Genomic DNA, 16,742 nt, shown 5'->3' on the forward strand with positions numbered 1-16,742 from the left:
ACCACAACAAAAGGAGAGAGACTCCAAGTCTTCCAAGCTGAGTGTGTGTGTGAAAGAGAGAGACCTACTTAGTACAAGAATCACATCTGCATATCTTCCCTGCAACCGTGTGAAGAAGGATCACAACTCATTCTTCTCTTCTGTCAGTAGAGAGAGAGAGAGAGAGAGAGAGATCAAGAACTAGAGAGAGAAAGGTAGGTAGCTAGAGAGAGAGTAGGCGATCGATGGCGGATTGGGGGCCGGTGTTCATAGGGCTGGTGCTGTTCATCCTGCTGTCGCCGGGGCTGCTGTTCCAGATCCCGGGGAAGGGGAGGATCGTGGAGTTCGGCAACTTCCAGACCAGCGGCCTCTCCATCCTCGTCCACTCCATCATCTACTTCGCGCTCATCGCCATCTTCCTCCTCGCCGTCAACGTCCACATGTACCTCGGCTAGCTAGCTAGCTAGCTAGGAGGTACCATGCTGGCTCTGGCATGTGAAATGTTCATCGATCAGCTAAATTAATTACTAGCATTTATGCAAGAATGGTATTATATATATATATGATTTTCTTAATTTGGGCTAGCTAGCAATTTGATTACTACTGTTCTCTGAGTTTTAGTTTATATAATGTAAACTTACTTGAGCTTGTAGCTTAAGATGGTTAATTACTCATGATAAGTTCATATGAAAAATGTGGTTAATTATTCTGATTTGTTTTTTTTTGTTTTCTCTTTTCAATGTTTGCTTCAGGTTTCTGGAATTTGGTTATTTACCTTGGATTTAATTTTCCTTCTGCATTTCGAGGGAAATAGATGGTATATTTTGAGCTGGGGTTAACTTTTTTTCCAAGGAGGATGGGCAAATGAGAATATGTTTTTTTTTCTTTCTTTCATCTTGTATTTAATCAACATTGTACGAAACTTGCATATAGAAACTATTCCCGGTGTTGATGTTTCACCCAACCTTGAGCACAAATTAATTAAGAATTGTACTTACCATTCACTTGCACTATTTCTCAGCCCATTTGAAATGCAGTGTTCGAGCTAGCACAGTACAGTATGTACTACTACACCATGGTGTACCATCCAAATGTTCTTAAATTTTGTAATGTGGAATTAATTCTTTAATTGAGTCTAGCTGCAGGCACACACATGGATGGATTTTATAGTATATTATGCTGGGATGGCATCTACTACCAAACTCTGCAGACGAGATTAATTTGGAATTGTATCAGTGTGGAACACGTATAGAACATAAACCTAGCTAGTCTAGCTACTGCGCTAATATGCTGCACACATAAGCTTGATTAGCACCGATCAATGGCCTAGCTTTTGTTTGTTGGTTCGTAGTCACAGGTTTGAACTTTGAAGTATGAATTTTCTTTTCGTAATTAAGCAGTGTTTTGTTGCAAGAAAGTTAGCTTTGTTGGGTTTTATTTGCTTTTGGCCGTCGCTTTCTTGATGATTCACATCTTGCATGGAAAGTGCGAAATAACACCATTCACAGTATGTTCCTTAGTTCGATGTAATTGTAGTAGTACCTACTCCATGACTAAGTGCGATATCCCGCAGAAATGAGTCTAATTCTCTGTTTGAGAGAGCTTCTAGCAGCTGTAATTTCTCTTAAAGTCTTCAGCTCCCGCAAACAATGCAAGATTTTCACTCAGATTCTTAAAATATAAAATATAGAGTCTAGAGAATAAATTAAACTCAGAAACTGTGAAACCTAGTTTTCTAAAAAACTAACTATCAACCAACCGTTTCTCAGAATCTTAATCCATTATTTATAGGGCCTAATTAAACTACTAGAGTGGGATCGCCCAAGCACTAGATATATCTTCATCAAGCATGTATAGTTGTCTACTCCCTCTGTCCCTAAATATAAAGGATTTTGGTTGGATATGACAAATTATGTCATATTCAACCAAAATCCCTTATATTTAGGGACGAAGGGAGTACTATACAAATATAGCAGGGGAAGTGGCTACTATGTCCACATCTCAACGAAAAGAATGACATGGATGCCTGACTTTTAACAAAGAGAAACTTCCTTACGCCCTGTCGCCTTTCCGTCCAATTCTTCCTGTGTCCCTAGTTAAATTTTGTTCCATCTTTAAATGCTGCTTTTATACATTAATCTATGTACCAAACATATATATTTTTTGAAATGTAATATTGCCCTCGCCAGTAACTATAATTGATAAGCCTCCCCACAAAAAAAAACAATTACAGCAACAAAATAATTTTAGTTATGTCAACTTCTTTTGAAAGGAAGTAAAAATTACCCACTTTGACATATACTTAAAAAACAACTAAATTTGAACTTTTGTATAATTTGCTTAAAAATGTGGTGGTTTTCATTTAATCAAATTTGGTTTAAATTAATTCAGTCAAAAGGTGTTATTAAAAATTCCGGTGAAAAATACCATTTTCTTATATGTGATTCTGTTAATTTCAGATCCACCTATGAATTCTTCAAAATTTTTGAACTTCACTCAAATATTAAAATTTTGGTTTCACATTTGAGGAAACAAAAATTGGTTACTAGGGTAATTTTTTTCCATTTGAAATTTCGTTTGATTTGTTTAAATTTATTTGAAAATTCAGTTTTTTTTTCTTTTCAAATTTGGGTGAAACTGTTCTTTCTTGTGCTTTGGTAATTCCAGCCCTACAATTTTTCTCAAACAGAATTTCTTCTTCCCCTTTTTTCTTGAGGCTAACGGAATTTCTTCCTAGCGAGGGCTTTGATTTCGGTGAGAAGGCTAACTAATTACTTACAGTCAGGGGCGGAGCCACGTGTGGGGGCAGCTTGGGCTTGGGCCCCACACGTGGCAAAGAATTTCAATGGCAAAATACCAAAATTTAGATAGAAACTCAGTGGAAAATTTTGAAACAGCATAGCTCAGTCCTACTCTCGGTGAAATCTTGCCTCCGCCCCTGCTTATAAATTATACTTAGGCTCTGTTCTTTTGGTTAAGTTGGGAACCCATCCCTCCGGTACGAAAAACGAAACAGTCCATTAGCACATGATTAATTAATTATTTGCTAATTTTTTTTTCAAAAATGGATCAATATAATTTTTTTAAGCAACTTTTGTATATAAACTTTTTGTAAAAAACACACCGTTTAGCAGTTTGAAAAGCGTGCGCGCGGAAAATAAGATGGGGGAGTTGGGAACTACAGGAAACGAACAGAGCCTAAGTATGGTTGTTCCTAAGAAATCTAACGGCTACTCGTACAATTGGCATGTGGGGATTAATTAATACGAAAACTCATGATTATATCCTCTATAAACTCTGAGGCGTCCAGTGATTGAGAAGAGAACGTAGGGACACAAAATATTTTTTTCTCTTTCAAAAAGAGACATACTCCATAAACTAAAGAAATGAAGTTGTTGGAATGTCCATCATATCAATTCAAACCCGGATCGAGTTGCAGAGAAGCATGCCAATCTGTTCTCTGCTACTCTAATTTAATATTGGCCCTGCCACGTTTGATTTGTTGATCTCATGTCGGTGGTGAACCTCCTGCTTGCTTAATTAAACTGTTAATCTCCAATGGTTAGCATTGCTCTAGCTGAAACCAACGGCCAACTCGAGCCACCAATTCCTCTCAAGAAATGAATGTATTTTGATAGCAAGATTATTTTTGCACGCTCCATGCCCTCCGGGATTAAGAATCATTTTTATATTAATTCTTGGCTGAAAACAATATTATTTTTTGAAATAGATTACAACTGCAGACGCCAATGTGCACAATCACCCATATGAGTGCGTGTATGCATCCTATACCCTTATATATGCATGTCCAAGAATTAACTAGACCATTACATCTTAAGATTAACGAAGCTACATAAGCGCGTCTCGTTGTTGACGGGTTAGTTAGATATATAAATCACTCTATTATGAAAATCTTTTTTCAGGGATTTTGAAAGTATTTTGTACAGATATGTCAATACCATTCTGCATGATCTTCGGTATATGTTCCATCCAAGTTTTCCAGCTTAAATTGCCCTCAACAATTTCTAAACTGGGCCAGGCTTTCACTTCTGGGCCCATACTACAATTTGGGCCTTCTAGGCCTTCAATGTCAATACACCTCGCCATATGCAAGGAAGGAAAAAGTCCAATTAGACTCTCTCGGGTCTGATTCGTATCCATCAACCACAAAACCGGGTATTTCGATCCCTCTAGGACAACAGGCGGTTCTACAACACCATGAGCGGCCGGAGCACCATCATCAACCTTTCATTGACGAACCGTAAGATCGATCTATCCATCATCTCCTGCAAATCTCGCTGCAAGCAAGAACACTAATTAAATCCATTTTGTTGTATCTGATTAATCACCAGGATATATATATATATATATATATATATATATATATATATATATATATATATATATATATATATATATATATATATATATATATATATATATATATATATATATATATATATATATATATATATATATATATATATATATACAGACCTATTCAATATGTCATTTCCGAAACCGTACCCCCTGCTCAATCTTAGACACTGTGGCTACGTGCCTTCAAACCACTGGGGGTTCCGTCTTATGTCAGCCGACAGGACTTCTAGAGCCATAGAGAGAGTCCTTGGTCCGAGTGGATGAGGTGCTGGAAGATGAAGTGCTAGTGCTATATTTATCGGATTAGTCGGATTCTTATATGTATGGCTGGGACTGTGGTGACGAACCTTACTCTCCTCGGTCAAGTGGTTGACCCGTCTGTCCAATAAGTTGACTAAGTGAATGGTAATCCTATAGTTTGACCAGCCTGGGAAGAGTAGTCAGAGGCAATTCGCTAATATGGAGCTGTTTATATCGGCTTTCTTTCCTAACTAACAGGAAAAGAGAGACATGCTATATATATATATATATATATATATATATATATATATATATATATATATATATATATATATATATATATATATATATATATATATGGCGAGTGATCAACGCAGTGTAGGGAGATTGTCGTACAAGGGGTCGGGAAGAAGGCTCAACTACAATGGGTGGGTTCTAGGAGGTGGTTCTGGCCCAAATCCACTATATAGACATGACCTATTAGACTATTTATGTTGTACTTTTTAATTCTTAAACTAAAAAGAAAAGGTAGTTTTAGTGAATTATTTAAGAAAATTTTGCATATGTATATTGAGTTTTCGGCGTTTTGAAATTTTGAAGTGTGGAGTAGGTTTCTGGAGCCGCCAACTAAGTTGACCCGAGCTTTGCACTGCAACTGCATTAGGTGTTACCACAAAGATCCATAAGACTAACGAACCCGTCAGCGGCGCTAAATCGAGGGCCCTGTTGGGGTCCTTATTGCTGTAGAGAAGAGGAGCGAGAGGAAAAAGGATAGATAGGAGGAAGAGTGAGGATGACATATGGGCCCCATACGACTGACATGCAGGCTCTGTAGAATATCCCCATCTTCCTAGATTTCTAAGCGTTTTTTTATCGTGGTTAACATATTACATATTACATATCACATCAGCCAATACCATCATCAATATTACTCTAGAAATCATTTTTCTACCAGTTTTAACAATTAGGGAAGTTATTATCATACCCGGTTTTGCACTTCAGGGATAAGAATCAGATTCAACCTATATTGAGGGACTCAATGTGGACTTTTTCCTGCAAGGAGTTCCTACATGCAATTGCAATGCAAAATAGGCCACCCACAACCCGGCCCATTGATAACAATGTCGCCTGGTGTCCAAGATGAGGGACAGAGGCCTCTTTCTCCGATGACTCGACCAAAACAATCACAGATATGCTAAACAATGCATACATATGTACACCTCAAGAACAATAATCACAGATATGTAGAAGAATACTGACGTGGCACAATTAGTTGATAAATAATCTGCACAACCACCACCACCACCACCACCATCAACCAGAGGACCTGAGCTGTTATTTATCTACAATTTTCACCAGCCTGAATTCTGCAGGCTCACACAATCAAAAAAAAAGCCTCAGTCATTTTCACCAGCAACTCTGCAGGAACAGCAAAATCACAGCCTCTGCTCTACACCTGCCAAGAGAATGGCATTGCTTGGGAAGGATCTTCATATGTGACAGCAGGAACCAAGACATGGTCACCGGCAACTGATCCTCCATCTGATGCGAATGCGGTGGTTACGGCTTGCGACGAGGCGGCGATTCTGCTGAAAGAAGAGGGGGCGAACTGCGGTGGAGCTGTTGCGCTGGAGATGCCGGCAGCGGGGGAGGGATGCAGCGACGATGACAGAAGAGAGAGAGCACACTCCGGGTCCAGCCCGTGGGGGACGCCGTTGCATGCGCTGCGGGTTGTGGTAATGTTGGCTCCATCTTCTGGGGAAGAGAAGGGCCGCAGGAGATCGTGGCGCGCTGCGCCGAGGCCGCTCCCGCCATCTTGCATAAAGGGGAACTGCTTCGGTTCCCGGAAGGTCCCTGAGAATGAGATGGAGAAGGGAGGGTGACGATCAAGCGGACGCATTAAGGCGTCGGCGTTCTGATCAGCTATCGGAAATGTTTGCGGGTAGACTGAAAACTGATTCGCTGCAAAGACAAAATAGTTTTAGTCAAGAGAATATATTGGATACATTTCTTGTGCAAGCAATTCAAGAAAAAGTTGATAGCTCTAGTGAATGAACATGAGAAAAATCTTAGTTTAATAGAGGTCCATCGAAATCTACTCATCTTGACTTAGTATTATTGTGCTATGGTTTACTAGAAATTTTCTAATAAGCTAATGGGGAAAGACTGAGCATGATTGGGTTCCATTTGACATCGATTATTTTCAGCTTCTAACAACCTAACAAGCATATCGAAGCAATGTTCAATTCTTCAAGCACAGTAAGCATGCCTTTTTCTGCCAGACCTAAAAGATACATAATATGTACATTATTTCCTGTGACAATATAAGTAGGTAAAGATGTAGTTTGTTATAACTGCAGACAGAGAATGAACAGCTAACCAATTCTACATACAGTAACGGTAATACAGTATCGAAATGTAATCAAGAAACAGCCAGGAAAAGGATCACTACAATTTTTCAACATATATAACTCAGTAGTTGCAATGTACAAACCTTGATGATACGGAAGGAAACTCCTAGGGTTCAATGCATCATGCTGTGGCTTTCTTCGACGCCTGTTATGACCATCCAGCCGTTTCCGGCAACTTTTTTTCCCATCGTCAAACTCAGCCAGATTGTGAAATCTGCAAATACAGAGTTATGTTGTATTGTTGTTACATGGCCCTCAACATATTCAGAACATGTACACTGAACCTGTACTGCAGATTCAAATTCACACTAACAGTTGTATTTGCATAGTTCTCATACGCCATGTAGGATTCACAGAAGAAAATTTAGCCAAGTAGTAGTCATAACAGAAATGGATTATTTTAACTGACTGTCCCTTAATCACTATGCTTATAGTGCACTGCTGATTAGCAGCATAGACTTCGTGGTCAATTCTAAAGTTAAAAGTAGAAAATATAAAACTGACTACTTATAGTTCTGCAATTCGATTGGGATTGTCCTCTAGTCCATGATGTATAAACCAGTGGTAGGTAATATAAATTCAGTTATACTAGGAGTTAATCTTAGCTTTAGAATGCACACCAGATATCAAGTGTAATTTGTTTCAAAAAGCTACTAAGTGTAATTTCATATATAAAGCCAACATCAGAAAGATGAACAAAATAATACAAAGCCAATATCAGAGAGATGGACAAAATAAAGACACGGACCATGAGATTTTGTGTTCAAGAAAATTATGATAAGCATGGAAGCAAATAGTTTCACTTTCTTCTTTGCTCTGAGCTATGCTTGAAATTCTCAGGCAATTATTGCCAAATTTTGAAATACATGTTCACTCTAGTGTTGATATTACGGCATTTACAATATTTATCTTTGTAAATGTCACATTGTGTGCTCTCATGGAATGTAGTAGAAATTGTACCGGCCCAGATGTCTTTGTGGTTCTATCTGATCGCAATAATTAGTTCCTAATATTGATTGATAACAAAGATTGAATTTGCAAGGTTAATCACCATGTAATGTGAAATTTAAAAATATATCGAACAGATCCATGTAATTTAGCTGGAAACCACTTTATCCTGTGGCTATTCTCGTTTATTGTTCTCCCGTTGATAAATGGAGACTACAATGCCTGGTAGCACCTTCTGTTGGGATGCTCCAACATCAACTTTTTTAATGAGGGGGTTGGAAGATGGAATCTGAATCCAAATAAACCGTTTTCAGTTCATTTTATATATCTGGTTTTTAATAAATTCTGCTGACAACTTTTTCATACAAGATCATTCGAAATGGTGAATTGCCACTGAAAATTAAGAATATTTTATTAGAGGGATCATTCTCACTAAGGACAAGTATGGCTCATGTGTTTGGTACAGGGGCAGCTGCCTCATCGTACACAAGATAATGTTCTATGCGTATAACTGAAAAAACATGTGGTCTGTTTTCCAGAAAAAGAACGAGTGAACTAGTCAAGTAGATATATCAGGGAGGAAAGGATGGAGGGTTGCATCTGAGAGCATGAGGCTAGAGCAATGTAGCAGGAAAGTCTACAAATTGCTAGCTGCTGAAGTCTTTTTTACCAGTTGATATAGTTTATTCTGTTAGGCTGTGGTGATGTCTTTGTCTCTTTGAAACTTGTGTGGTTATAATTAGTATCTCTGGTTATATTTACATGTCAATATGGGAGACAGAAATGTTGCTTTATCTTCACTCTAAGCAATGCATCTGTATTTGATGCCATTTCCTGAACTAACAGAAGAATAAATTATCTATAATTGTTTGCCTGTCATATTGGTAAGAAAAAGGGCATGACTATGCTGCCCAAAAATACAGATGCAAGTACCTTTGAAGACCGTTACAAAAGGTCATGCCAAATAACTACAGCAAGTTAGGAACTCTCAGGGTTTACCTGATTTCAAATTTAGTTTCAGTGAATGGGAAGAGCCTCATATGTTGTTGTGTTGTAGGTTACAAAGTGGTATCAGATTTTTTTTAAAAAAAAATGTATTCTTGAAGTGGCATATCCTCAAAGTCAATCTTTAGAGTGGCATTTCTTTAAATGCCACATTAAAATTAGATTGGTGATCTTGTACTTAACTGGGACAACATATATCAAACTATTGGCTCTCATGTGTGCTCTGCACAGCAACCACAGTTTCCTAGCTACTCAAGGTCAAGTTGGGCATTGGGTAGCGTTATTGATGAATGTCATGCTGTCAAGTATATTGTTGTAGCCCAGAAAAACCTTGGCTGATTCGCGTGCACCAGAGGGGCAGAGGGTGCTCATGGCTGCTGCATCTCAGCATGACACGCTTACACGGGCTGGTTGGATTCACATGCATTAAATTGTATATATGCAGATCTGCTTGGCTACTGCCAATTAGTGTATCAAACTTACATGTTTATGCATGAAATTGGCAATCTAAACGTGTCAATTGTGAATCCATGTATTCATATTAAGCCAAGCACAAACGCACATATGGGATCCAAGAGGAAAGAATAAGAAAAACAATCGTCTAGAAGATAAAAGGAAAGATCATGCAAGCTAAAAAATATGGAGTTCAGAACTGCTTTTCAGGATGCTAATGTCATGCCTAGGACTGGCAGCCCAGGATATCCAAGGAAAATTCTGCCTTAGTTTATGTCTCTCCAAGACATGGTGTGGGCTCAGGTCGACAAACAGTCCTAGACTCCTAGTTAGATGGAACACACCTTCAATTATCTACCAAGTCCATTTGCTTACTTGGTTGTTTATCTTTTATATTACTAGCTTAACTATGTCGCTCTGATTAATAGAAGATGAGTATTTGTGTCAAGTCCAAGTCAAGTAGAGCCTTCAGCCAAGTCCTATCAGTGTTAACCCAACATGTGATCTGAGTTTTCAGTATGAATTAAGCCACCATACTGTGTGTTGACCATTGACCATTAGGGACTTAGGGTAGACTCATGTTATCGACTTTGAAAGTTCTTGTTAAAAGCTTTGCATCTGTTCAGCAAAATTCTGTATGTCTGTTCTTGACAGCAAGATCAAGTTTTCTGTGTTCTTGGTTCCAATTCCTTGTTCTATGCTCCCTTCTACTCTGAGATACCATGCCCCCAAACACAGCACGATTTCTTATCGAGGTTTCGTCGTCCTATATGCCCCCCATTCCCAACCCCCCCCCCCCCCCTCAATAAAAAAAAAAAAACTAAATGAGAGAAAAGACAGGGGTACCATTAGTTGGAGTACAAGGTAATATGAAATTTATCATTGCAATTCTTATGTAAATCTAACCTTTTCATGTCTTCGCACATTATAACAATTGTTGCCTATATAAATGCACGTAAGAGTAAGAGCTCACCAAACCCAAAGAAATAAAGGTACCTTTTTTTGAGTCTGGTCCGTGTGGGAGCTGAATCAAATAACGACAACTAGAAAAAAGAAATTCCTTGGCATCAAACACATTATATTTATTTGAAGAAAGAGTCATAATCATTTATAAAGAGAAAAATTCACAAAACTACAAATACAATGTCAAAATTATCACAACGTTGTATTGCAAAACTGTAGACTTAGAATTGAATTTATAAAAAAAAACCTACAGAATTAAACCACAATATTGCTAAAGTATACCCTTTTCAAAAAAAATTTTTTTTGACAAACTACAGATTTAGAACTGATTTCATTACAAAGTTGCAGATTTAAAAGTTCCATCAAAGATAACCATCCTAAGGTGGAACTCTCAAATGTACTTTTTGTGGTAAATTATGTGCTAGATTGGCATATATATTTGACATTAAAATGTATAGTTTTCTGATATTGTGGCTTAAATCTATAGTTTGATGATAGTTTGCAGAAGTATATGTAGTTTTGTGAAACTTACTCTTCTACACATGTGCTACAAAGCTATATTTAGCTGTCTGCCATACAAATACCCTTATATTAAAAGTAGAGTTCCTTTGTTTTTTGGGTAATGCGTATCATATGAATATAATGTTATTATCGATATATGCTAGTATTCACCATTTGTTAGGTCCATAAAATAAACATTGTAGACCAATCTCTTTTTCCTATTTACGAGAGAAACTATAGGGTGCCTTTTAGATTATCATGAGGATTCCAGATCAGAAAGCAAAGGCGGATGACGATGGTGTTTTGATTTATTTTATGATCTACTAGTTAAGCACATGTGGATTTGTGAAAAAGAAAAGTATAAATTTGATGGTAGAGAGAGTAGTAGCAGTAAACCAAACTCTTCCCTAACAATGATTAAACACGCTTCATTACCAATGTAACTTGAGATGTTGAGTTGTTCATACTTTGGTAGAGATTATACCATACCCTCAAACAGAGGGGACATTTACTTCCATCCTGCTTCTGCAAAATTGCTGCAACATGGTGTGATGAGGAGAGAGTAGTGACAATCAGGAGGTTGGATCTTGAGAAATCTAAAAGGTATTTATAACATTAGCGTGAGCAAATGACACAACCATAAGCTCAAGAGGAAGCTTCAAAGGGTTGTCAAGACACACAACAAGGACCATTGAATGGGCTCTCGATGGAGATGGTAATATATGAGGAGGAACTTCACCTCCTAGTTAGTCTGCTCCTCCATTTCTCTTTTTGTTCTTTGGGCCATCACATTAGTCTACTTACCTGAACTTTTGCCATGTTCTAATCTTCTATATCATAGTACGCAAGTGATAGTAGTCTTTAAGAACAAATTACAGGAGCTTTCATAGTGAACTGTTTGCAAGTTCTCATGTGCACGATCCTTTGTCTCAACATTGGACGCTCCTTTTTTCTAATTCCATATTGACAAGCAGGCCAGGAAGGTTAAAATAAAGTGGAAACAAGCACCTTACTCATATGGAAATTGAAGTAAACATTTTTATAGTTGATTTCAAAAGGTAACAAGACTCATTTGCTCATAGTATAGTTGATAACCTTTTTATCCTTGATTTCAAATGGTAAGATTCAAAGTTTGGTTTGAAATCTTGAAAGGAGTTTTCAGCTTTTCACAAGAATTCGAGTTTTTGCAGCTCCAGAAAAACATCCAAAAAAAACGTAGCTTAAGGCAGCAAGTAATCGAAGCAACCGATGAGTGGTCAGTTAGTTGATAATTGTCATTGGCTAGTCAACTAGGAGGTAGCATGGCAACTTGACTAGACTAGTTACCGGCTTAATGCCCTTTTTCTAAATGCCCATGGTGGGGCGATAAATTGGTCATAGTGTCATTAAAATCAAATGATTTGGGTATACCAAGAAGAACAATACAAATGTAGGTGCAATGATTTTTAAAAACAAAATACAGAGGACAGATGTGCTATCTTCTTAAAGCTCTGATGGTCGTGCTAACAGAAACCACAGTAAGCAAAGACAACATGCTGATGGTTTTAACAGAAGGAAATGGACAAGTACGGCATCTTCTTATAGTTGGGAGGATGGAATTGCATATAAGATTAGTTTGATTACATCTCTAGATTGTCTAAGATTAATACTTTATTCTAATGCAAGGTCACCTTCATAGACATGATAAATTTCTGCTAACTCAAATACAGATAAGGTGTGGTTATGCACAAAGGTTGAGCACAACAGATCACTGAGGTAAATAATTCTTTTTTCTTACTGATGAGTCTGACAATATGCCAGTAAAAAGAGGATGACAACAATTATCAGATTTTCCATTGGGTTACTATGAGGTCTCTGCAGTTTGTACTGTGCCATCCATTGCTCCAATTCGGTGTTATCTTACTAACCAGTGTCATACAGGAATGAATAATTAGGAGATCAAGGTTATGGCATGATTTCTTCCTTCCTAATGTGTCATTGAAGGATGCTTTGATCAATCAGCATGACTTATCTATTCTAGACTACAAGGGATATAACGACACTTCAAATATGACAGGAGAATTTGTAAACAGGATTACTCAACTAGAGTTATCTCCTGGCGTCTTCAGTAACTGTAGACCAACAAGATTGAACCAGAGAAACAAAGACATAAATATTGTAGATGCATGCCAGAAATTTGATTTAACAAACAAGATGTTTCTTAGTTATACCCAGAAAATAAACAAGATGACTCAACTGTGGTGATTCTCTCAGTAACTATACTGTCAAGCACAGATCATAGAACACCCAAAATACAGCCAGCTAGAACAGATATATTCTGGTATCATACATGAGAATGCAATATGTACACAGCCTAATTGGATGAGACATGTAAGAGGTAAAATAAACCCATAAAGTAATGATCATTTGTAGGTTCCAGGAATTGAACAAGATGAGTGGAAAACCAATTTTGCAGTATAAGTAAAAATGATTATAATTGTTGTCCTCAACCAACTATATACACAATGATAATGTATTTTGCATTCTCTTGAGGTTTGGTAATGATGGAAGAAGGATGAGGGGATCGCAACATGGAATGGAAATGACAATTGGATCTTTATTATCTCAAAATTGAGTTTGTTAGCCTGTTTCCCCAAGCTTTGAACCTGATCAAGCTCTTGGAATTAGCACATCCCACCAATTGGAAAATAGAATTGTTGTGTGGGAGATGAGATGGTAATATCTAGGAAAGTCCGAATAGAATAGAGGACCTATTTGGCTTGAGCAACAATCCTATTCAGCACAATCAAAACCTTACTGCGCTTATTTTTACAATGAGATGAATCTTGAGTTAGAAGAGTATTGTCATATTCTGAATTCTGATATAAAATATCACAAGATCTCTTTTGATACAGAAGTGGAGTTATCATTCTATGTCATTGCTTAATTTAGTAGTTGAGAAATTATATGGCCTAAGAAGATAATAATCACTGTTTATTCACACAAGAGTCTAGTTTGAAAAACTGTTAAAGAATTATTATCTGAGAACAAAGCGGAAATCATCAGTGCATATTAAACTGGATGTCTGAACCTCTCCAACTCAGTTATGATGCAGTCAAATGGTTAACAGTTCAGTCAAGATTTCACTAAATGATACTACGTTTTACTTTCTCGTACCACTTTCAGTCAGATACACGCCTGTAATAGAACTCCAAATATTTTTAGAAACCATATAATCCACCCAAAAATATGTTCAGCTATTTGTTTTCTCCTACTGTCATGAAACTCCAGAATAGTTTACTACGCTAAACACAGCAAAGAAACTGAGAATCAGGGAGGAGAGAGTATAACACAACCAAAGGTAACAGCTTTCGGTTTTGCATGCCCACGCTCTAGCGAGTAACCCATGAAATAACCCGAACGCTAACGGGAGTACCCACTGAACAACACTACTATACAATACTAGACCTTAACTAGTTTCATCCAGATCTTGTGAACTGAAACTGCTTCCTGTTCAGTCTCACTGAAACACAACCCAGTTTGAAGAACCAAAACTTAATTTGCATGGTCTCTAAGCATGAAGCCAATTTCAACACCCGCTCCACCCCGTCAATCATAAGAAAGATTCGGCGATGAGTTGCGGAATAATACAGGAAGAAAACAAAAAACCCTACACAAGCAAGCAAAGCATGTCATCTGCCCACACCAACAGCCTTCTTAAAATAGTATCCCGGTGAGATTAAATTATCCGCGACATCAGAGCCCTAAAGGCCACCAAATTACCAACCCAATTGTTTAATCCTCGACAAATAGCATAGGTGAGATTAAATAATCCCGGGAGCCATCAGATCCTAACTGGTAACAAATTACCAACTCAATTGTTTAGACAGCTAGGCCTTGGGGACCCAAGCAGACCACCTAAATTTCTTTTTTCCCTTTCTCCCCCCCAAAATCGTCAGAGAATGCACCACCAAAGTAAGCACCAAATCCCCATAGCTACAGTTCCCCGATGAGGAACCAAATTGGGGGCAGCAAATAAAGCAGGTGAAAAACTATTAACAAATGACCCTCATCGATCGAGAGCACATCATCGATCGTTTCTTGATTAATGGATCACATAAAGTGGATGGATTTAGAGGATTTGGGGGTGTGATTACCGGCTGCATTGCTGGCAGAAGCGCTGCTCCTGGCCGGCGACGACGACCACCGGCGTCTTGGCGTGGGCCTCGCAGACCTTGTGGCGGCGGTGGTAGTCGCGGCACCGGCTGAGGTCCGACCGGCACCCGTCGACCGAGCACGCCTCCGCGCCGCCGCCGCCGCCGCCGCCGCCGCCCGACCCTCCGCGCGCCCTCCTCGTCGCCGGCGCCGCCGCCGCCGGCCTGGCGCGGACGGAGAAGTCGTGCAGCGCCGCCGCCGCCGCCGCCGCCGCCGCCGCGGCGGCGTCGGGGGAAGACGACGACGACGACGGCCCGGCGAAGGACAGCATGGTCGGGCCGGCGTCGTCCGCCGCCGCCGCCGCCGCCACCGCCATGCCCCACGAAGCCGCCTTCGTCGCCGCCGCCGCCCACTCCATCCCTACCGCGCCGCGAGCTCCTCCTCCGCGCTGCTCGCCACCAAGCCAAGAAACCCATCAGCGAGAAATCCCTCCACGAAATTCCGCAAGAAATCAAAGTAAAAAAAAAAACAAAGAAATCAAGAAAATCGAAGCCACGAAGCTAACTGAAATACATCAACAACAACAGCAACAAACACTCTCATCCTCCTCCAACGCAAGCTAGCACTAGCAAGCAAAGCCAGCTCCAACCAAGCAACCAAAGTAACCAAAAGAAGCTCAAAGAGGAGGCAATAGCACATACGATTGGAGGAGAAGAAGAAGGAGACGAGGAACAGCGGCAGCACACAGTGGCGAGCAGGGTCGTGCAACAGTGGATGCAGCTGCGTGCGCGCGCGCGTGTGGCAATCGATCGGGCTCTGCGTGTCCGAGCTCGGGAGAGGTGGTGGGGGAGTATATATGGGCGAAAAGGATGGATTTCGATCGAGGAGAGTGAGTTGGAGTTGGAGGAGGAAGAAGAAGGGATTAATGAGTGTGAGGGAGTGATTTGGAGGGCTAATCTCTGATTTGACCTATCACTGTTCGTTTCTTAATTAACCCTCCCTTACCTTTGAAGGGGAAACATTTGTTAATCTGGTCGGCTTTGGGGTTTTGCAGACTAGTCCTCCAGTAATTTTGGATTTTGATAGCGGTGGATGTAGTATCTTTTTTTTTTTGGGAGGTAAAAGTGCAAGCCGAAAGTGAGATAAAGGGCATTTTTTTTTAGCTTCTAAACCAGAAGCTCCCTAAACAATCCGGTTTTTTATCTAGATTCTGAGAAGCTATATTTTTAGATTTCATAAAATAAATTAGAAACCAGAAGTTGTGCTTATCAGAATCTTAATGAGTTCGGGAGGAGTTGGGTCCGCGCATGTAAAATGATGTAGCTCATTAATGCACAATTAATAAGTAAATTAGTTACAACTTTAAATGGATTGATTTTTTTTTTTTGAAATATCTTGACTATAGAAACTTTTCTGAAAAAACCCAACGTTTAACGGTTCGGAAAACATACACGTGCTGTTAAACATACACGTAAAAAGAGGGAGTAGAAGTTATAAAAAGGGAGAAAAGAATACACCCTTTAGCATGGCTCCAGACTAGATACACACTAGATTTGTACTGTGTAATTTGAATCAAAATGATTTAATATTCTATTATTCATCTTAAATAAGAAATAAAATGATTATATAAATGTTATCAATGTTATTACGTTTCAGACCGTGGATTTCTAGAGCTAGAAATACTTAGCTAACAAAAATAGATCTAAAGTTCTACCAAACAAGACCAAA

General features: G+C 39.0%; 2 protein-coding genes across 2 annotated transcripts; one reads left to right on the forward strand and one right to left on the reverse strand.

Moving 5' to 3' along the window:
• LOC4350553 (uncharacterized) lies at positions 1-685 on the forward strand. The gene has a single exon (XM_015760334.3). The coding sequence runs from the start codon at positions 225-227 to the stop codon at positions 432-434; it is 210 nt and encodes a 69-aa protein (XP_015615820.1). The 5' UTR covers positions 1-224; the 3' UTR covers positions 435-685.
• Positions 686-5,790: 5,105 nt separating this feature from the next.
• LOC107276349 (putative squamosa promoter-binding-like protein 19) lies at positions 5,791-15,840 on the reverse strand. Its single transcript, XM_015762464.3, has 4 exons — positions 15,716-15,840; positions 15,017-15,462; positions 7,094-7,224; positions 5,791-6,561 (listed from the first exon to the last, which is right to left on the reverse strand). The coding sequence occupies exons 2-4, from the start codon at positions 15,430-15,432 to the stop codon at positions 6,050-6,052; spliced, it is 1,059 nt and encodes a 352-aa protein (XP_015617950.1). The 5' UTR covers positions 15,433-15,462; positions 15,716-15,840; the 3' UTR covers positions 5,791-6,049.
• Between the last annotated feature and the right edge of the window lie 902 nt (positions 15,841-16,742).

The sequence above is a fragment of the Oryza sativa genome, chromosome 11 (genome assembly GCF_034140825.1).
Source record: "Oryza sativa Japonica Group chromosome 11, ASM3414082v1".
Lineage (NCBI taxonomy): Eukaryota > Viridiplantae > Streptophyta > Magnoliopsida > Poales > Poaceae > Oryza > Oryza sativa.